The sequence below is a fragment of the Eptesicus fuscus genome, chromosome 1, assembly GCF_027574615.1.
Source record: "Eptesicus fuscus isolate TK198812 chromosome 1, DD_ASM_mEF_20220401, whole genome shotgun sequence".
In the NCBI taxonomy this organism is placed as follows: Eukaryota; Metazoa; Chordata; class Mammalia; order Chiroptera; family Vespertilionidae; genus Eptesicus; species Eptesicus fuscus.
The window spans coordinates 127,064,776-127,086,666 of record NC_072473.1 but is presented as its reverse complement, the minus strand read 5'-3'; the positions used below and the strand labels follow the sequence as shown (position 1 = coordinate 127,086,666).

The 21,891-nt window shown below is 48.8% G+C and overlaps 1 protein-coding gene across 4 annotated transcripts in view; it reads left to right on the top strand.

The window, feature by feature from the left end:
• The window catches only part of GNL3L (G protein nucleolar 3 like), a 37,429-nt gene extending 16,053 nt beyond the window's left edge, over positions 1-21,376 (top strand). For all 4 annotated transcript variants that reach the window (XM_054713803.1, XM_054713800.1, XM_054713798.1 and 1 more), the window contains 12 exons: positions 1,806-1,922; positions 2,534-2,617; positions 2,781-2,916; positions 4,547-4,650; positions 6,941-7,085; positions 9,572-9,659; positions 10,178-10,352; positions 10,658-10,800; positions 11,025-11,161; positions 13,184-13,311; positions 18,210-18,414; positions 20,366-21,376. In XM_054713803.1, the coding sequence (XP_054569778.1) occupies positions 1,806-1,922; positions 2,534-2,617; positions 2,781-2,916; positions 4,547-4,650; positions 6,941-7,085; positions 9,572-9,659; positions 10,178-10,352; positions 10,658-10,800; positions 11,025-11,161; positions 13,184-13,311; positions 18,210-18,414; positions 20,366-20,448 (1,545 nt within the window). In that variant the 3' untranslated portion in view covers positions 20,449-21,376. The remainder of the gene's footprint in view (positions 1-1,805; positions 1,923-2,533; positions 2,618-2,780; positions 2,917-4,546; positions 4,651-6,940; positions 7,086-9,571; positions 9,660-10,177; positions 10,353-10,657; positions 10,801-11,024; positions 11,162-13,183; positions 13,312-18,209; positions 18,415-20,365) is intronic.
• The last annotated feature ends 515 nt before the right edge of the window (positions 21,377-21,891 follow it).

Genomic DNA, 21,891 nt, shown 5'->3' with positions numbered 1-21,891 from the left:
GTTTCCATTTGCTTACCTCCCAGTCCATTGCTGTCTGGCTTGTGTTCCCACAGCTCCACTGAAATCTTTACCAGCCTCACCAGTGCACTCTCTGATGGAGAGTTTAAAAAAAAATTTTTTTTACTAGAGGCCCGGTGCACGAAATTTGTGCACGGGGGTGAAGGAGGTGTCCCTCAGCCCAGCCTGCACCCTCTCCAATCTGGGACCCCTCGCCTGCCTGCTTTCCTGATTGCCCCTAACAGCTTCTGCCTGCCAGCCTGATCACCCCATAACCACTCCCATGCCAGCCTGTTTGCCCCCAACTTTCTTCCTCTGCCGGCCTGGTCACCCCTAACTGCCCTCCCCTTCAGGGTTGATCGCCTCCAACTGCCCTCCCTTGCAAGGCCTGGTCCCTCTCAACTGCCCTCCCTTGTAGGCCTGGTGCCTCCCAACTGCCCTCCCCTGCTTGCCTGATCTCCCACAACTGCCCTCCCTTGCAGGCCTGGTCCCTCCAAACTGCCCTCCCCTGCTGGCCATCTTGTGGTGGCCATCTTGTGTCCACATAGGGGCAGGATCTTTGACCACATGGGGGCAGCCATATTGTGTGTTGGAGTGATGGTCAATCTGTATATTACTCTTTTATTAGATAGGATTGACTTTTTTACAGAGAGGAAGGGAGAGGGATAGGGAGTTAGAAACATCGATGAGAGAGAAACATCGATCAGCTGCCTCCTGCACACTCCCCACTGGGGATGTGCCCACAACCAAGGCACATGCCCTTGACCAGAATCGAACCTGGGACCCTTGAGTCCGCAGGCCGACACTCTATCCACTGAGCCAAACCGGTCAGGGCTCTGATGGAGAGTTTTCATCTAATTTGATCTGAATGCTCTGCATTTGAGACCTGCTTTCCTTGAAATACTCTCACTTTGACTTTTTGTCATCTTACTCTCCTAGATGTCCTCCTTCCTCTCTGCCAGTGTCTGCCTGCTCTCTAAATGCTGGGGCATCCCACAACTTTGTCCCCTTCTCCCTCTGTTCTTAAGGTGTTCCCTCTGCCAGGAACACATTCTCTCTCAGCTTCCCATGCCCTTATACACTGAGTGGCCAGATTATTATGATCTCTGAACGCATAATAATATGGCCACTCAGTGTATACATATGTATATTAGAGCCGCGGTGCATGAATTCATGCATGGGTGGGGTCCAGCCAGCCTGGCCAGGGGGAGGGGACATGGGCGGTTGGCCGGCCTGCCTGCTGGTTGAACTACTGGTCGAGGGGACAATTTGCATATTAGCCTTTTATTATATAGGATATACAGTGAGTGGCCAGATTATTATATGTTCAGAGATCATCATAATCTGGCCACTCAGTGTATATTTATTGATTTCAGAGAGTAAGGGGAGAGAGAGAGAGAGAGAGAGAGAGAGAGAGAGAATCATTGATCGGCTGCCTCCTGCAGGCCCCACACTGGGGATCGAGCCCACAAACTGGGCATGTGCCCTGACCGGGAATGAACTGTGACCTCCTGGTTCACAGGTTGATGGTCAACCACTGAGCCACACTGGCTGGGCCCCTTGTCCTTCTTTTTATTGTTCTCTGCCCCGCTTTCCCTTCCTGCAGTGCCCTGTTTATTTCTTTCTCTCAAACCCCTTATATTCTGCTGTAACATCTGCTTTCGCCCTGTATCCTTGCTCCTTCCACCTCTGCCACGCCACACTGTTTCCTCCCGCTGTCACCCGTTCCCTGTTCCTCTCCGTCTCCCGTCCCTCCCTCAGGCTGCAGACCTAGTCAGCTGAGGTCCTGGTGTGTGTTCCCTTGTTAGATTGAGGAGATGAGGGAAAAGCAGCAGGCTGCCCGGGAGCAAGAGAGACACAGACGCAGGACCATAGAGAGCTACTGTCAGGATGTCCAGCGACGCCAGGAGGAGTTTGAGTCCAAGGTAAGAGAGCAGTTTTGCCCCTGGGTGGTACGGGGGCGGGTTTGCTCAAGAGCATGTTTTGCTGTTGCTCTGTGAAAGGGAGAGAAAGGGAGTGAGGTGGTTGGAAGGGAAGGAGGCACTCCGTGGAGAAAGGATGGGAAAACACTGAGGACAGAGGGAGGGAGGGTGAGAGGGAGGTAAAGAGCCATTTTGAGCCTTGTGTGTGACTGGACAACCCTGGATATGTCCTTTCTCCCAAGCTGGAACCCAAAGACAGGGAGGAGGGGTTGGGAGGACTAAGGCAGGGGTGGGGAACCTCCGGCCCGCAGGGCATAAAAGGCCCGCGAAATCATTTGGTCTGGCCCTGCCAAGGCATTAGGGGTGAGTTACTTAAATGTTTGACTAAATATAGCAGGCTAATTTTTACACACCCATGTGCACACTCAGGCCTCTCTCTGGTGCTAGAACACACACATATACATAGGCACACATAGGTACCATGTGGGCCCGTCTATTTTTCCACTTCCCAGCTTTGGTGGCTGGGACTCTACGTGGCTCCCATGGTCTCCAATGCTCTGGCTCTCTCTCGCTCTGTTTGCTCCCATGGACCATTCTATTCTTTTTTCCTTTAGGAGGAAGCTTTGCAGGAATTAAATATGTTCCCTCAGCTGGATGATGAGGCCACAAGGAAGGCCTATTACAAGGAGTTCCGTAAGGTATGGGGACTCTTTTGGGCCCTTCAGGGAGGGTACCAATCCAGCGCCATCTCCTCTCCATTGCTGTTTTCCCTGACTGAGACGGAGGCCTTTTCATTCACGGGCCTCTGCGATTGCTACCCAGTCCTCTGCCTGCCTCCATCCCTCACCTTCTGCCCTGCAGGTAGTGGAATACTCTGATGTGATTCTGGAAGTTCTGGATGCCAGGGACCCGCTGGGATGCCGCTGCTTCCAGATGGAGGAGACTGTCCTGCGGGCAGAGGGCAACAAGAAGCTGGTCCTGGTCTTGAACAAGATTGGTGGGTATTGAGAAGCCTTGGGTGAGGCATGGCAGGGGGCAGGCCTTCTTGAAAGACCAGCTCTGACCAGATCCTGAGATGCAGCAACTCAGTGGTATTCCTAACAGTTGCGCAACGTAGGCATTCTTGTTCCAGTCTTTCTAGCCAGGAATCTGAGAGGTGAAATCATTTCTCTAAAGCAGGGGTGGGGAACGTCTGGCCCGCGGGCCGTATAAGGCCCAAGAAATCATTTGGTCTGACCCTGCCAAGGCATTAGGGGTGAGTTAATGAAATGTTTGACCAAATCCAGCAGGCTCATTTTTGAGTTGATAATTTCGTATGGCCCGTGAATGATGTTGTAAATATCCAAATGGCCCTTGGCGGAAAAAAGGTTCCCCACCCCTGGTCTAAAGACACACACACAGTGCAGCAGAAGCTGGGAATGGTGTGCAAGCCTGGCTGCCTTTGATGCCTCCATTCTTGCTATTTTAAGCCTTACCTGTGACTGGCCATCCCTGAAGAGTGTCTTCTCCAAGCTGGAACCCAGAGACTAGGGCACAAAAGCACATGGACTCAGGAGTCACTCGGGTCTGGCTCTCATCTCAGTTGTGCTGTTTTGTCTGGGATCTTGGACCAGTCATATCACCTAAGAGCAGGCGTCCTCAAACTACGGCCCGTGGGCCACATGCGTGTGTTTTTGCCGTTTTGTTCTTTTACTTCAAAATAAGATAGGTGCAGTGTGCATAGGAATTTGTTCATAGTTTTTTTTAAACTATAGTCCGGCCCTCCAACAGTCTGAGGGAGAGTGAACTGGCCCCCTGTTTAAAAAGTTTGAGGACCCCTGATCTAAGAGCTTCCATTTCTCTAGCTTTAAAATGAGCTGTGATTGTCCCAACTCCCAGGGTTGTTGTGAGAATGAATAATAAAGTGCTTGGTATATGTGTGGTCAGTACCTCACAAATGGTAGCCATTTTTGTCCACGTTAATCTTTTTAAAAAAATATATATTTTATTGATTTTTTACAGAGAGGAAGGGAGAGGGATAGAGAGCTAGAAACATTGATGAGAGAGAAACACCAATCAGCTGCCTCCTGCACACCCCCCACTGGGGATGTACCCACAACCAAGGTACGTGCCCTTGACCGGAATCGAACCTGGGACCGTTGAGTCCGCAGGCTGACGCTCTATCCACTGAGCCACACCGGTTAGGGCTGTCCACATTATTCTTGACATTTGGTCCAAATTAGAATGACCCAGAGAGGGGATTGGAAATGTGATCTTTAGGAGACCTCTGGCAAGGAAGAAGGGCACCTGGGACCAAAGAGCTAGTTTTCCCATTCTCCCTGAGGAAATAGGGGTCCCCTCAGGGAGGGCCAACTGCTCCCCTAAGAATACAGTGTCCTTTTTTTAAAAAAAATTTCTTTATTGATCAAGGTGTTACATATGTGTCCTTATTCCCCCATTACTTGACTTTTTTTTTTTCTACAGTGTCCTTTCTAACTCTAATTTAGGGAGTATAGGGACTGGCAGGGCCAGGGAGCTATCTTTGCCAGGAGGTGGGCCTAGCCTTGGGTATGGGTAGATGCATCTTCAGAGTGAGCTGTCAAAGTTATGTTCTCCTTCCTTGTTCTATCTGTTGCTGTTTTCCCCAGACCTGGTCCCCAAGGAGGTTATAGAAAAGTGGCTGGATTACCTTCGGAATGAGCTGCCAACTGTGGCTTTCAAGGCCAGCACCCAGCATCAGGTCAAAAACCTGGTAAGCGGGGGCAAGGGGCTTCTAGACTCTTTCGGGATAGCCTGGGCCAGGGATGACTTGGACTGGGTCTCCAACTCTTTGGCAATCGAACTAGGCCTTCAGCTTTGAGCTTTTTGCTTTACTGGATGACTTAATATTCATTTCACTTCTTCCTATATTACTGCTCTTTAGGAAGCATTTTTTCCAGATGTAAGGGTAATACATATTGGAAAATAGAGTTAGAGAATTGTTCCATTTTAAAATACATGCCTTTGTTTGTTTTTCTCTTTAAAACATCACACTACGTTCTAATTCAGTGGTTCTCAACCTTTCTAATGCCGCGACCCTTTAATACAGTTCCTCATGTTGTGGTGACCCCCAACCATAAAATTATTTTCGTTGCTACTTCATAACTGTAATTTTGCTACTGTTAATGGATCGTAATGTAAATATCTGTGTTTTCCGGTGGTCTTAGGCGACCCTGCTAGCGGTTCTCAACCTGTGGGTCACGACATTAGAAAGGTTGAGAACCGCTGCTGTAGAGCCTAAGACCATCGGAAAACACAGATATTTACATTACGATTCATAACAGTAGCAACATTACAGTTATGAAGTAGCAACGAAAATAATTTTATGGTTGGGGTCACCACAACATGAGGAGCTGTATTAAAGGGTCACGGCATTAGAAAGGTTGAGAACCACTGATCTAATTAGATCATTAACACAGAAATACATTTTCACCATAAAATGTTAAAGTATACAGAAACATTGGTTGCTTCTAGAGAGAAACTGGTGCTGGGGACATTTTTTTTTCAATTTTGCACCAGCATAAAACTTATTTATTAAAAAATAAAGTAGAAAAAAAATAAAAACAATTGCATATAAAGCTTAATTACCCTTTCACCAATACCCTTAATTCCAGTCTCCTTTATCCACTTATAACCAGAAATAACCATCATTGTAAGTATGGAAGGATCCAGATGTTTTTCTGTACTTTGTATATACACAGGGAAGTGTATATAAAGAGAAAATTGTGTTTGTGGGTATCATGTCTTATCCTGCGGCTTGCTTTTTTTCCCCCCTTTTGGATATCTTTTTACTGAGATCTATCTTCTGATGCTAAGTAAAATTAGTTTCCAATTTTTTATTGTTCTAACCAGTACTTCAACACACTCCCTTGCACATGTTTGTGTACGTTAGGTATTGAGACGTAGAGTAGCTGTGTCATAGGCTTTATGCATTTTATATTTTCCTAGACACAGACAAATTGCACACCTCCCCCCCCCCCACCAAGTGGCTGTACCATTTATCTTCCCGCCATTGGGGTAATGAATGTGTGACAGGGCCTATTTCCCTCCACCTATGCCAACATTTGATATCATTAAACGTTTTCATCTTTGCTAATCTGGAAGACATGATAATTTCATTTAAAAATTTTTTGACCTTTCTGATGGCAGAAATGTGGTAAGAATCCTTTGCTATCAGCTTTCTTTCATTTGTATTCCGCTTTAAGGCTACATCTCATTAATCTGCTTCTTGTTGATGGAGAGTTAGGTTAATTTCTATTTTGCAATAGTGTGGTGGGTAAGGAAGGAAAGAGGAAGAGATGGAAGGGTATTCTGGGTAGAGGAGGTGGCATCAGGAGTAAAGAGAGAGGCTGGCCCGGCCGGTGTGGCTCAGTTGGTTCAGCATTGACCCATGAGCCAAGAGGTCGAGAGTCGCTTCCCAGTCAGGGTACATGCCCGGGTTGCAGGCTCAGTCCCCAGTGAGGGTTGTGTAGGAGGCGGCCGATGAATGGTGTTTCTCTCTCGTCTTTGTTTCCATCTCTCCATCCTTTTCCCTTCCTCTCTTTCTAAAAATCAATAAAAGCATATTTTAAAAAAAGAGAGGCTGGAATGGCCTTGGTCTGTGTGAGGAATCAGGGGAAGGTGGGTTGTGTGTGGGCCAGGCATTATCTTTCCCCTTTGTAGGCAGGGATGGCAGCAAGCAGGAGTTGCTGGGCACACACCTGTGAGAGGAAGAGTTGAAAGTCCAGTCTGGCCTGTCTCGAGGCTAGGACACCCTGCTGTCCCAGCTGAGGGACGCAGGAGATGTGTGTAGGCAGAGACAGGGACAAAGAAGACTGGAGATTCAAAGACAGTGGAAAACCAGAACCGCGGGTCTCCAAGGCGGGCAGAGAAGCGGCAGGGTTGGAGCCTGTGTGAGGGCCTGAGGATCTCCTTGATCACAGGCAGGCCCTGAAAGTTGAAACTCGGGGCTCAAATCACATCTCCCTGCTGATGCCTCTGCTGTACGATCCCTCATTTTCTAGAACCGCTGCAGTGTGCCCGTGGAGCAGGCCTCTGAGTCACTGCTGAAGAGCAAAGCCTGCTTTGGAGCTGAAAACCTCATGAGGGTTCTGGGGAACTATTGCCGCCTCGGTGAAGTGCGCACCCATATCCGTGTGGGCGTTGTGGGTAAGGCGCCTGGGGAGCGGTCCCAGGGCTCAGGCTCTTGGGGGCTTCATTGCCGGGAAAGGATCCTGGGAACTTTGTGTCACCTTTTTGAGGGGAAGGGCTTTGCGCTTTGTAATTTGGATTGGTGGGAACACTCACTCAGAATCATCACCATGCGCTGCATTTTATTTTTTAAATATGTTTTTATTGATTTTAGAGAGAGAGAGGAATGGAGAGGGATACAGAGATAGAAACATCCACGAGAAACATAGATTGGCTGCTTCCTGCACGCCCCCTACTGGGGATCAAGCGGCAGTGCAGGTATGTGCTCTGAGTGAGGCTGGGCCAATTATGTTCAAGGCCAGCTCAGAATGTTTAAAATATATATTTTATTGATTTTTTACAGAGAGAAAGGGAGAGGGATAGAGTTAGAAACATCAATGAGAGAGAAACATTGATCAGCCGCCTCCTGCACACCTTCTACTGGGGATGTGCCCACAACCAAGGTACATGCTCCCAACCGGAATCGAACCTGGGACCTTTCAGTCCGCAGGCTGACACTATCCACTGAGCCAAACCAGCCAGGAGGTATGTGCTCTGATTGGGAATCGAATCCAGGACCTCTTGGTCCATGGGTTGCGATGCTCAGTCACTGAGCCATGCAGCCAGGCCATGTGCTGCATTTTAGAACCGTGGACCAAATGCATAGGACTAGGCTTGGAGTTGGTACCCTCTTATCCTACCAGAGCTGTGGGAAGGAGTGGTGAGCATCTTCCTTTCACAGATAAGAACACTGAGGCCCAGAGATGGGAAGGAGACTTGAGGGTCTCAGCTCTGTGTGAGACAAGGCGGAGCTCAGGCTCAAACCTGGGCCTGTCTGGATCCCAGAGCACCGAGGGGAGGATGGTGGGCTTGGAAGAGGGGAATGGAGAGAGGCAGAGGTGGAGCAGCAGGGAGAGGAAGTGAAGCCAGCAGAGAAAAACATGGACAGAGCTGGACACTGAGAAAAGGGTAGAGATACACATACCTGATAGACAGAAAAGGAACTGGAAAGCCAAGGGCTGGGGTTGGTGGGCAGTGGAGAGCGGAGACAGATTTAAATGATAGAGGCACGCGGAGAGACTGATGTGTGATCAGAAAGAAATACCAAATGGACATAGAGACAGACATGCACGGAGTCCTGCAGAGAGAAACAAGAGGACTAGAGGGACCCATGTATATGGAGAGGCAGACCCGTATACATACCCAAACACACACACACACACACACACACACTGAGTGGCCAGATATGCGTTCAGAGATCATAATAATCTGGCCACTCAGTGTATATGCATAGAGCGGTAGGGACGGGGGAAGGAGAGAGGTAGTTTGGGAGACACAGACTGGGAGAGAGAAAAGGGGACACAGTGAAACATGTACAGAGGTGCCCACTGGGGGAAGGAACGTGAGCTGAGTTGACAGAGATGGAATTACAAAGAGGCAGAATTGGGGCGGGGCGGTGGTGAACAAAAGAAAGAGCAATGGCTAGAATGAGAGACAGTGAGACAAACTGGCAAAGAAATATGCTTAGATACAGAAGCGATAGAAAGACTGAGGAAAGTAAAAACATGGCAAAAGCAGTAATATTTGGAATGAGAACAATCAACATACACATACATGCATGTGCACGTGTACGCACACACACACAGATAGATGTATAGAGATTTCAACACACACACACACACACATCTGTGAAAGAGCAGTAGATATATTCTGTTCAGTGTGGCTCAATGGTTGAGCGATAACCTATGAACCAGGAGGTCACGGTTTGATTCCTGCTCAGGGCATATGCCAGATTGCAGGCTCGATCCCGAGTGGGGGGCGTGCAGGAGGCAGTCGATCAATAATTCTCTCTCATCATTGAAGTTTCTATCTCACTCTCCCTTCCTCTCTGAAATCAATAAAAATAATACATTTTTGAAAAAAAGAGCAGTAGATACGTAACGTCTAGGACACAGAAGGAAAATGGTGATAATGAGAGACCCAGGGAGGGAGAAAGACAAAGATATCCCCAAACCCAGAGGTGCTCATAGATGCCCAAACAGAAAAACACAAGCAGACAGCTGCTCAGAGAGAGGGACACCTGGAGATGAGTTCCCCCATCCCAGTTAGTTACACAGCAGGACAGACGGTTGTCTGTTTTATGGACGCTTCCCGATGTCCCTCTCTGTTGGATCATGTCGCAGAGGCCTTGCATTGACCTGGGCTGGTTGTAGGTGGGAGGTGACTGTCACATCGAGAGAGAGAGGGGCATATCTACCCGGTGTGCTTACATATGGAGGGCAGGGGTAAATAGGCCATGCAGGGAATTGGTCAGGGCCTGGGGGTGGGAAGGCAAAAGGCCAGGCTCTTGATTTTGGTTTCCTCGTGGCCTGGTCACTGTCCCGACCTGGGCCTCCCCCATACAGGGTGGCCCAAATGTTCCAAAGGGCCCCTCCTGCCCTGAGCCACGTGCTGCTCTTTTGTAGGCCTTCCAAATGTTGGCAAGAGCAGCCTGATCAACAGTCTGAAACGCAGCCGTGCTTGCAGTGTGGGCGCCGTGCCTGGGATCACCAAGTAAGCACCTGCCCGCTCTCCCACTCCCATTGACTCACCGTTCCCTCTACTCTCACTCCTTCAGCCCCTGCCCCTTTCCTTATCTCGGAGCAGCCTCTGCTTCTTCCCTGGGCATGGGAGTCTCATGAACAGCCTGCATGTACCTGGTACACCCTAGGTGTGGTCTAGGCTCCCAGCTGGGTGTCCCCTCTCACCCCTATTAGCTCCTTGAAGCCTACTACCTGCCCTGCAGGATTGGGCTCTGAATCAGCAGCTTAGCTTCCTACATGAAGCATCTGAGGCTCAGAGAGTCAAAAGCTAACCACGGTCCTGCAGCTCAGTCCCCAATGGCAGAGGCTAGACTAGATCAGTCCCAGCTCTGTAGGACCCCGAATCCCTGGCCCTACGTCTCTCCAGCTTCATCTGTGCGCCACCTGCCCCTCACCCCTTTCCTCAGCTGTGTGCCCGGAGTCTACAGGATGCCTTACACATCTGGCCTCATTAGGGTCCCGCATCTTCTCCTCTCCTCTCCTGCCCAGGTTCATGCAGGAGGTCCACCTGGACAAGTTCATCAGGCTGCTGGATGCCCCCGGCATTGTCCCAGGACCCAACTCGGAGGTGGGCACCATCCTGCGCAACTGCATCCACGTGCAGAAGCTGGCGGACCCCGTGACCCCGGTGGAGACCATCCTGCAGCGCTGCAACCTGGAGGAGGTGCGCAGGGCTCTTGCTTATGCCCTACCCCCGTGGTCGGCAAACTGCGGCTCGCGAGCCACATGCGGCTCTTTGGCCCCTTGAGTGTGGCTCTTCCACAAAATACCACGGCCTGGGCGAGTCTATGTTCAAGAAGTGGCGTTAGAAGAAGTTTTAAGTTTAAAAAATGTGGCTCTCAAAAGAAATTTCAATTGTACTGTTGATATTTGGCTCTGTTGACTAATGATTTTGCCGACCACTGGTCTACCCTATTCCAAGGACCCTTCATTCTCTTTTCTGATTTCTCCTCTTCCTCTCATCACCAGATTTCCAACTATTACGGCGTCTCTGGCTTCCAGACCACTGAGCACTTTCTGATGGCGGTGGCCCAGCGCTTGGGTAAAAAGAAGAAGGGAGGTATCTATAACCAGGAGGAGGCAGCCAAAGCAGTCCTGTCTGACTGGGTGAGGTGAGGAGCGGGTACGGGTCGGGGTGAGGCTCCACAAAGGGGACTGGGCTGTAGGGACCCTGGGTCAGTGATTATCTAGCAACTCAACGTCTTGTTCAGAAGCCACCGGCTGGGTTTGCTCATTGTCCCTCACTGTTTCTGACTCGGGAACTCATTCTTTCTGTGATGGCTCAGTTGTTCTCTCAGTGACCTCACCATCGATTTCCTCCGACCTCCCAATGTAGTGGGAAGATCAGCTTCTACACACTTCCACCCGCCACGCACACTCTGCCCACCCATCTTAGTGCTGAGATTGTTAAGGAGATGACCGAAGTCTTCGACATTGAGGACACCGAGCAGGCCAACGAAGACACCATGGAATGTAAGTGAGGGCGAGGGGACCGGCCTGCCCCCACTTGGTCTTGCCCTAGTGGAGCCACAGGGACTTAACAACCAATTCCAGGTTTGACCTCCCCCTTCCTGGCTTTGAGAAAATTAGTTAACCAGCTCCAAGTTGAATGCTTTTCACCCACAAGGTGGAGAGTTCTCCTCTGGGCCATGGGGCTGGTTGTGACTCTTGGTAGATAGGAAGAAAATCAGCAAAGTACTGTACACCGTGAGGTGTTCGGGAAATGTGAGCTTCCTTTCCCTGTCTCTTGGGACCTGGCGTGGACTGAGACACTTCTCTCAAAAACCCCTCCTCTCATGCCCTAGGCCAGTGATGGTGAACCTATGACACGCGTGTCAGCACTGACATGAGTAGCCATTTCTGATGACACGCGGCCGCTGAGGTTTATTAAATACAATTATATATAACAATTATACATTTATGTTATTTAAACTATAAATATCGCGAAATAATGTTTTTTCCTCAAAGTGACACACTACCCGAGTTATGCTCGGTTTTTTGGCGAAGTTTGACACACCGAGCTCAAAAGGTTGCCCATCACTGCCCTAGGCTTCGCCTCAGCCACTGCATGTCCATTCCTAGATTTTCATTCTCACCTCCATTGGTGGGTGAGGCATCTGAGTCACAGAAGGGTGATATTTGCTGAATGATGCATAGTCAGTGGGAGGCAGAGGTGGCATTCAAAGCAGCTCTCCTCTGCCATTGTCGAAGACTCTCCCACCTCAGAGTGGTTAAAAGAAGGGACCACCTGGATTCAAATCCAAATGTTGTTTCTTGTTAGCTGTGTGATGTTGCACATGTTCCTTAACTTCTCCATGTCTCAGTGACATCATTCGTAAGACGGACTATAGCATCCACCTGTTATTTAATACATAAAAACACTGAGAACAGTGACTGGCCTGTATATAGTGCTTTCTCGTTTTTATATATGTTTTTATTGATTTTAGAGCGGATGGGAGAGGGAGAGAGAGAAACATCAATGATTGATGAGAGAGAATCATTGATTGGCTGCCTCCTGCACACCCCCTACTGGGGATAGAGCCCGCAACCTGGGCATCAAACTGTGACCTCCTGGTTCATAGGTCGATGCTCAACCACTGAACCACACCAGCCAGGCTATAGTACTTTTTTGGTAACTGTGAGCTGTTATGGAGCCACATGGTTTTCCAAAACTCTGGAAGGAAGTTTGTTTTCTTCAGATACTACCATCTGCAGCCCTGGCTTATGGCTCCTCCCTTCTCTACTCTACCCTGGAAAGGTACCCAGTGCTCTCTGGATCAGTCTGTGGACACTCTGGGTAGTAGAGAAAGCCCTGGCTGGCCTGCCTTCTAGTTCTCTGTTTTTCTTGAGGACCAGTAGTCCTTCTCTGGGCCTTTTGGTGTCCTTGGATTCCAAATGAGGATAAGAGAACTTGCCTGCTGTCGAGTTTATTTCCCATGTGGCTTCAGGCAAGTCAGCCCCCTTTCTGAACGTTACTTTCTTCTTGTATCACGTGGGCAGTTGGGAGAAATTCCTGCTTTCATTCTTAGGATGATGCTTGGCCCTAGCTGCATGTGAGGGCAACAGGGGCTCCGTCACTGAGAATGCACTGGACAAAGATGGAGGTCTGGGAAATTGAGAAGAGGGGGAGGTTCCCAGTGAGAGTTTTCTACTACAGGAGTTGGCCCTAGTGTTGGATCTTGAAGAGTGAATAGGGATTATAGGCTCAGGGAAGGGGATGGAAAGGAAGTTTAGAAGCAGGTGTGAGGGTGGTGTGGGCCCAGGCAATGGGCACATTTGTGGTTTGCAGGGGAGGCCAGCTTCAGGCAGGCGAGTGCCCTACTGCAAAACCCATGCCTTTAATCTTTTGTCCTGGGGCCTCCCAGCAGGAATGAAAGAGCCTTCCCTCCCAACTCCCCTGGGCGGTGTCCACATATCTTATCCACTGAGGCCTGACCAGGAAGCTAGCAGCAGGGAGGAGCCAGGGCCCTGACAGCGCTGTTGCTTGTGTTAAAGGTTTGGCCAATGGAGAATCTGATCAGCTCTTGGGTGACATGGACCCGCTTCAAACGGAGATCAAATGGCTCCATTCTCCGATGATGAAAATAGTAGATGCCTTGGAAAATAAAACCACTGTGTATAAGGTACCTGTCCCTTTTCTTTATGGCAACCCTCTTCTCTACCCATGGCTCTGGTAAGTGGTCAGTCCCTTTTTCCCGGCCCCCATGACGTCTGCCTATAATGGTGGGGAGATGTGGGTTGTTCTTAAAAGTTGGTGTGTTTTTTTAATGGTCAAGGAGTTTTGTTTCCCCCCATTTTGTTTATTTAAAATCTTTTTTCTGCCCTGGCTGATTTGGCTCAGTGGGTAGAGCGTTGGCCTGCGGACTAAAGGGTCCCAGGTTCGATTCTGGTCAAGGGCACATGCCTGGGTTGCGGGCTCGATCCCCAGTGGGGGGTGTGCAGGATGCAGCCTATCAATGATTCTCATCATTGATGTTTCTTTTTTTTTTTTTTAATATATTTTTACTAGAGGCCTGGTGCACGAAATTCGTGCACTGGGTGGGGGCGTCTCTCAGCCCACCCTTACCCCTCTCACAGTCCGGGAGCCCTCAAGGGATGTCCTACTGATGGCTTAGGCCCACTCTCTGCAGGCCTAAGCCGTCAGTAGGCCTCCCTCTGCAGGAGGCAATCTGGCTGATCAGGGGAAGGCACCGCCCCCATCACCCTGCTACTGCTGCCACTGCCAGCCGCCACAGCCGCCAAGGTGTTTTCATCAACATAGACTCCAGTCCCTTCACTACAAAAAAATGACAACTTTCTTTAGGCATTTTCAAGATGTCTCTTTCATAGGATATGACATTTCTTTCTTTTTTTTATCCTCACCTGAGGATATTTTTTCCATTGATTTTTAGAGAGCATGGAAGAGAGAGGGAAAGACAGAGAGAAACATCAATGTGAGAGGGACACTTCGATTGGTTGCTTCATGCATGAGCCCAATGTGGGCCCTGGCCAGGGAGGAGCCTGCAACCTAGGTACATGCCCTTGACCAGAATCAAACCTGGACCCTGCAGTCGGCAGCCTGAGGCTCTCCCTCTCCCTCTCCCTTTCCCTCTCCCTCTCCCTCTCCCTCTCCCTCTCCTTCTCCCTCTCCCTCTCCCTCTCACTCTCCCTCTCCCTCTCCCTCTCCCGCTCCCGCTCCCGCTCCTGCTCCCACTCCCTCCCCTCTTCCTCCAGTCCACTCTCTCTAAAAAGCAGTGAAAAAATATCCTCTGCTGAGTATTAAAATCAAAACAAAACACAGAATAACAGGCCTCCTCCTTGGAGATGCTGAATATATAGGCCTGAAAGAGAATTCTTGGCTCTGTGAAGATCCCTACCATGAATTTTATTAACAATATTTGGAAAATTAGCATAAGCCACACCAATGATTCAAGTTTGTGTTTTTCTGTGTTCCAGGGAAGAATCAAATGATCTTTTATTTTATTGTGTCAAAACAAAATTTTGCATGTGTTAAATACATAATTCTTATTCAAATACATAATAGCAGATGCAAAAGTTCTGTTTAACTCAGTGAAGGGACTGGCAGGATGATAATGCAGTTCCAAATGTGATTTCCAAAGATGAAAGCCTGAAGTAAAACTGCTAAATTAGATACAATCTGGCTAATGTCCTATAGGACAATAAAACCATCACTTTTTGAATTGGTGTGTCTTCTAGACAGAAATTAGTTACATCTTTAAAAGCCTAAAAATTCTTTTCATCTTCTCACTTTGCTGATCATCATGTATAACTTTCCAGGCCTGTAAAATGTCAAAATATATGGAACTTATTTAATTGTAAATAGTGTGTCAGAGTTATGTGTTTCATAGAAAAGGAAATGATCGCCGAAGCCGGTTTGGCTCAGTGGATAGAGCGTCGGTCTGCGGACTGGAGGGTCCCAGGTTCGATTCCGGTCAAGGGCATGTACCTTGGTTGCGGGCACATCTCCCGGTGGGGGATGTGCAGGGGGCAGCTGGTCGATGTCTCTCTCTCATCGATGTTTCTGGCTCTCTGTCCCTCTCCTTTCCTCTCTGTGAAAAATCAATAAAATATATTTTAAAAAAGAAAAAAGAAAAGGAAATGATCATTCTCTGGGCCTCTAATGCCCCAATTATACTGAAAGGACTTGCTGTCAACGTTTTACTCCGGGCCTGTGCTGGGCCATGGCCTGTGCTTGCCTCCTGGGGCTGGCGATAGTCCCTGGAGGCTGTGGGGTTGGCTTGGCGCGGCCGCCCTCGCCTCCCGGGCCTGGCGATGGTCCCTGGAGGCTGTGGGGTTGGCTTGGCGTGGCCGCCCTCGCCTCCCGGGCCTGGCGATGGTCCCTGGAGGCTGCGGTCTTGGCTTGGCATGGCCACCCTTGCCTTCCAGGCCTGGCGATGGCCCCGGGAGGCTGCGGGCAGCTGCGGGCGGGGCCACCCTTGCCTCCCGGAGCCAGCGATGGTCCCGGGAGGCTGCTTGGTGCCCGTTCCTGGGACCCAGGCTGCTTGGTGCCACCCCACCCCCCGGCTGCTCGGTGCCTGCATATGCAAATTAACCCGCCATATTTGTTGGGTTAATTTGCATACTTCTGATTGGTTGGTGGTTGTCTCGGAGGTAATGTCAATTTGCATATTTCTCTTTTATTAGTGTAGATTGATTGCAGAGAGGAAGTGAGAGGGAGAGATAGAAACATCAATGAGAGAGAATCATTGATCGGCTGCCTCCTGCACCCCCCCCCACTGGGGATTGAGCCCGCAACCCAGGCATGTGCCCTGACCAGAATCGAACTTGGGACCCTTCATTCTATAGGCCGACGCTCTATCCACTGAGCCAAACCAGCACCATGACCAATACACCATATGCACCATGACCAATCGGGGATTGAACCCTCAACCTAGGTATGTGCCCTGACCAGAATGGAACCCGCCACCTTTAGTTGTACGGGACTATACTCCAACCAGCTGAGCCATACCAGCCAGGGCCAAGAGCTGTGCTTTATTTTTGATGGCTACATAATATCTGGAAGGGTTTCTTAAGCACCATGGTCAGGTTTGTATATTAGAACATGACTCTGGCAGGTGGGGTAAAAATCAGATTAGAAAGCAAGGGCCCAGGGTGGAGGCAGGGAGTCCAGGAAGGAAGCTGTCACCTGGACTCTTAAGAGATGATGAGGCCTGCACTAGGGCAGTGGCAGGATTTCACACCATTCCCATCCTCACTTAGTTTCAAAGGTTCCCCTGATGCTTACAGGAAAATTAGTATCAAGTTGTGTGTTTAAACCTACCAGACCTGAGGCCCTGAACCTAACTGTCCCCTATACCTGGGCTCCTGAGCATTAAAGAGAAAAAATCAACATGATATAGAAAAATGTTAGTTACATGCAAACAAGTGGTTAGAATAAGATGGAACTTGGAGACATTGTAGAAAATAGGTCTAGGCAAAGTACCGAAAATTAGGAGTCACCAGAGATTCAGAAATTACCGAAAAATTGGTACAGCGGTCTGGTAGGGTTAAGGCCATCCCCTGATAATGTTTTCCACTGAGCCCATAAGCCCCATAGCATACCATTTTCCCTCAGGGACCTATAGTAGGTCCCCATTCTTTACTATAACCAGGCTCAGGCTCAGGACCCTGAGCAGGGCCACTCTATTACCTGACCCTGGGAGATGCCATTTAGGTGTACTGTACTGTGAATGGTGTCCCCCACCCCCACCCCCCCAGAGTCACACAGTGTGCTTGGTAGCCTTGCCTTTTCCCCATTGTAGTGTAGCAGGTAGTCATACATGCCCTTGTTTTTCCTAGCATTGTTGTGGGGATTAAATGGGTTAATAGGTGTGTGTACATGTATACATGTACATATATCTGTTGTACACATACACATAATATGTATGCTTAGAATGGTACCTGACACATAGTGAGCTTTCTGTCATTAGCTTTTACTACCCACATGTATCTTCTTTTACTTTAGTTTATTATGAAATAACTAGAGGCCCGTTGCACGAAGAGATTTGTGCAATAGGCCTTCCTTCCCTTGGCTTCCAGCACCAGTTTTCCTCTGGCACCCGGGACCCAGGCCTTTGCTCAGGCTGGAGTCTGCCATCTTCGTCTTTGTTACAGACTCCAGAGTCTGTAGTCTTCGTCTTCGCTGCGGCTGGAGTGCCGCTCCTGTAGATCCCTTTGCGCCCACCCCCCATAGTGGGCATCCTGCCCTGCCTGGCCACTCCATGCTTGGAGCAGCTGGGGGGCCACCATCTTTGGCCTTCTGATTTGCATATTCCCTCCTGATTGGCTGGTGGGTGTAGCAGAGTGATGGTCAATTTGCATGTTTCTTTTTTATTAGTGTAGATTCTTTATTGTTGAAACTATTACATATGTTCCCCTTTTCACCCACTGACCTCCTCCAGACCTCCCCTCCACATGTATCTTCAGTTCAAGCCAACAGACACCCTTTTGGGTGTCCAGTTATACTCTGTGCTTTTCCAGTGTTCAGTCTGGAATGACTCCTATCAGAAGTGTGTTGACCACCACCATTCCCTCAACCTCTGTCATTTACACTGTGTCTCTGGTGGACACTTACCACACTCTGTCTTGCATGGTTGGTTGTAACCTTTTTAGTCTGATTGTTTCCCAAAGAAGGGACTGTATCTGGCTCATTTCTCCAGCATGTCCCTACACAGCTGGGCACAAACTAGGTATCAGGAAATATTTGTTACATTGACTAAGACCTTGAAGGGTCACTTGAGCAAAGAATCATTGTAATACAATTGTCACTGATCAAGTACCTCTACCTTTTCATTTTCTCCTTGTCAAAGCCATGCAAGCTACTTATTATCCACCCCCATTTGACAGGTGATCAGGCTGTGGCTGAGAGGTTAACTAAGCACCTGCTAGTCAGTGGTGGAGCCAGACTTGGAGCTTAGTTCTGCGTGTCTCCGGGCTCCTTGTTCTTACCCTGTCTCTTCTGCAGAAGTCTTTGCAGGCCCTTTGGGGGTCCAGAACTCATTGCTGTCCTCTGTCTCACCAGAATGGAGAGTTCACTGGATATTGCATGAATTCGAATGGTCATCAGAAGGCGTGGGCTAAGCGCAATGCGGACTCTTACCCCAGGAACATCTGCCCAGTGGACCGTCGCCCAGTGGTACAGAAGATCATGGAGACGGACCCCCTGCAGCAGGGCCAGGCTCTGGCATGTGCTCTGAAGAATAAGAAGAAGATGCAGAAGCGTACAGGTGGGGACACCTGACCATCCCCCTGTGACCAAAAAGGGTTCACCTGGAGCCTTGATTAGGTGAACCCTAAGTGAGCACCCCATGTATCCAGCCCTACACAAGGGTTAGGAGCAGAGATGGGTTAGGAGGCTCACCTATAAGCACAGTAGTTCTCAAACTCCAGCTCATATTAGAACTGCCAGGGGGCTTATTAAAACACAGATTTCTGGGGACCCATCTCTAGAGTTAATAATTGAATAGGTTGGCCATGGGGACTGAGAATTGTGATTCTTACTGCTTCCAAGATGCTTTTAGTACTTGTCTGGGGACCACACTTGGAGAACACTGGCCTAGTTTGTGTATCAAATAACCACCATTTATTTATCAGCTGCTTTCTATGTATTAGGAAGCTTATAGGCTATATATAATGGTTACTTTATTAATAGGCATTGTTCTCAAAATCCAAAAGGCATAAAAGGATATACAATAAAATATCTCTCTCTTACCAATCCCATAGTCCAGTGGTCGGCAAAGTCATTAGTCAACAGAGCCAAATATCAACAGTACAACGATTGAAATTTCTTTGGAGAGCCACATTTTTTAAACTTAAACTTCTTCTAACGCCACTTCTTCAAAATAGACTTGCCCAGGCCGTGGTATTTTGTGGAAGAGCCACACGCAAGGGGCCAAAGAGCCGCATGGGGCTCGCGAGCCGCAGTTTGCCGACCACTGCCCTAGTTAGCCAGGCCTCCTCCCAGCGGCCACCGGTTAATTTTTAAAAAAAAATGTTTTATTGATTTTAGAGAGAGAGGAAAAGACAGGGAGAAAGAGAGATAGAAACATCAATGATATAGAAACATCAAAGAGAGAGACATTGATTGGTTGCCTCCTGCATGCCCGCTATTGGGGATCAAGCCCATAACCCAGGCCTGTGCTCTGATTGGGAATTGAACTGGTGACCTCTTGTTACATGGGTCCACGCTCAACCCCTGAGCCACACCAGCTGGGCCCAGTTAATCCCTTGTATCTCGTTCCTGAGATAGGTACCCAGGCAATCATCCATATATTCTTTATTCTCTTTTTCTATAGAAATACATTTTCCATTTAATACATATTAGAGATATTTCCATGTCAACTCACAAAAGAACTTCTTCATTTTAGTGGTGGACTGTTGTGTGGCTGGCCCATTTTTGTCTTCATGCTATGCCAACCTTCACTAACCCATTGTAAAAGTCTTACCCACATTTGGTAAGTGAGGAAACTGAGCCCCAGAGACATTAAGTGACACACTCAAGGCAAGACAACTAGTATTTAATGGCGCCAAAATGAAAATCTAGGATTCATTGACCCCATAAGCTCTGTTCTTTGAACTAGACTGTGTTCCTACCCGTTCACTCTTGGCCTGGTTCCACACTGAGGCCTGGGAATCCAGAGATGGATTGCCCTGGAACTCCTGGTCTTATTGGGGAGTCAGGAGGAAACAAGAAAACAGACATTGGCAACACAGAGTGATCACTATGAAGACAGCCATTCTGGAGGTGGTTAGAGAAGGCTTTCCAGAGGAACAATAGGTTGTGACGAGGATGGGAGGTGAGAATCATGCTCAGTGTACTTAGTGTCCCTTTGCTATGAGAACTTTGAGGGTGATGAGAGTGCTAGTAAGTTCAACACAGAAAAAGGAAATTGATATTTTCATACTGGGAAGGAATAAAAATGCTTGGAGCCCAGTGAGTCTGACATTCTAAGATGGAAGATGTGTTGGAGCGATCATTTCACACGTAGACAAGCGGGTCTGCCTCAGAGGTTGAGCAATGGCTGCTAGCAGCCCACCAGGTGTTTTGTGTAGTGTTAGGGGGTAAGTGAGCCAGTTTTGGAGTTGGGTGCAGACCAAGGTCAATGTAGGCTAGCTCCTGCAGGCCTCCTGTTGGCAAGCCAGCCACCAAATGACTGCCATGTATTTCTCCATCTGCAGATAAACTCGCCAGTAAGCTGTCCGATTCCATGATGTCTGCCCTCGACCTCTCTGGCAACACTGATGACAGTGCTGGTGACTGACCAGCTGATCTCATCCCCTCCACTCTCCAAGAACCAGTTCCAGTGCGATGGGGGATGCAGATGAAAAAAAAAAATGGTTTGCTTCTCCCGAAGCACACGCACATGAAAAGAATTCCTCCACCATACCTCCCCCACATTGTTCCCTCCATTCTCCAGGGAAGAAAAAGGGTCCCAAGTGGCTGGAAATGGCCAGCCCAATGCCCTTTATTTAACTCCCATCATAGTTGACTAGAGAAGTAAATGATCATGACATCTGATGCTAACAGTTTATCCCCCACCCTATAGTTGGGCTGCTTGAGGATGGAGGGGGACCAACCCCTCACCAAATTCTCTTGGACAGCTAAGCATGCAACTAGAGGCCAGGCTTCTGGTAGACCTGGTGGTCCCTGGATGGTGATGATTTCTTTACCAGTCCACAACAGAACTCGGCTGCAGGCCACGCATCTTTCACCCAAATCCACAGATCCTCACCTGGGTTGCAATGGGAGTAGAGTGAACAGCAATGAGCCTTCTGTGTCGGGAAGGCTCTGGGGATAGGACAGAGGAAGGGGACAACACACAAGCCTGGCTGGTGCTGAAGCGTAAGTGCCACCTTGTTCACACAAAGGGAAAACAAGGCACCTGTTGGGAAGGCAGTTAGGTGTGTTAGGGGCAAACCTCACCTAGACCAGTGGTCAGCAAACTCATTAGTCAACAGAGCCAAATATCAACAGTACAACGATTGAAATTTCTTTGGAGAGCCAAATTTTTTAAACTTCTTCGTTTTGGTTTTTTTAAATATATTTTATTGATTTTTTACAGAGAGGAAGAGAGAGGGATAGACAGTTAGAAACATCGATGATAGAGAGACATCGATCAGTTGCCTCCTGCACACCCCCTACTGGGGATGTGCCCGCAACCAAGGTACATGCCCCTGACCAGAATCGAACCTGGGACCCTTTCAGTCCGCAGGCCGACGCTCTATCCACTGAGCCAAACCGGTTTCGGCAAACTTAAACTTCTTTTAATGCCACTTCTTCAAAATAGACTCGCCCAGGCCGTGGTATTTTCTGGAAGAGCCACACTCAAGGGGCCAAAGAGCCGCATGTGGCTCGCAAGCCGCAGTTTGCCGAACATGGCCTTAGGGCATTTCTGGGCCGATTGAGTTGTAGGAATCCCTTGGACTGAAGCATTCTGGGTGAACCCTGCGCTTGTATGACCACGGCTCATCCAGCACCGGCAATTGAATTCTGTCATTCAAAAGGGTTCTAGTACCATTTATTCACAGGCTGCATCCTCAAGACAGGTGTCAATCGGGGGTGCACCATTCAACTCCTTTTCTGGTGTCCAAAGTCATTATATCCCATCCTATATAATAAAAGGATAATATGCTAACTGACCAAACAGCAGAAGGACTGGTCAGTGCGCTCCCACAGGGGGAGCGCCACTCAGCCAGAAGCCGAG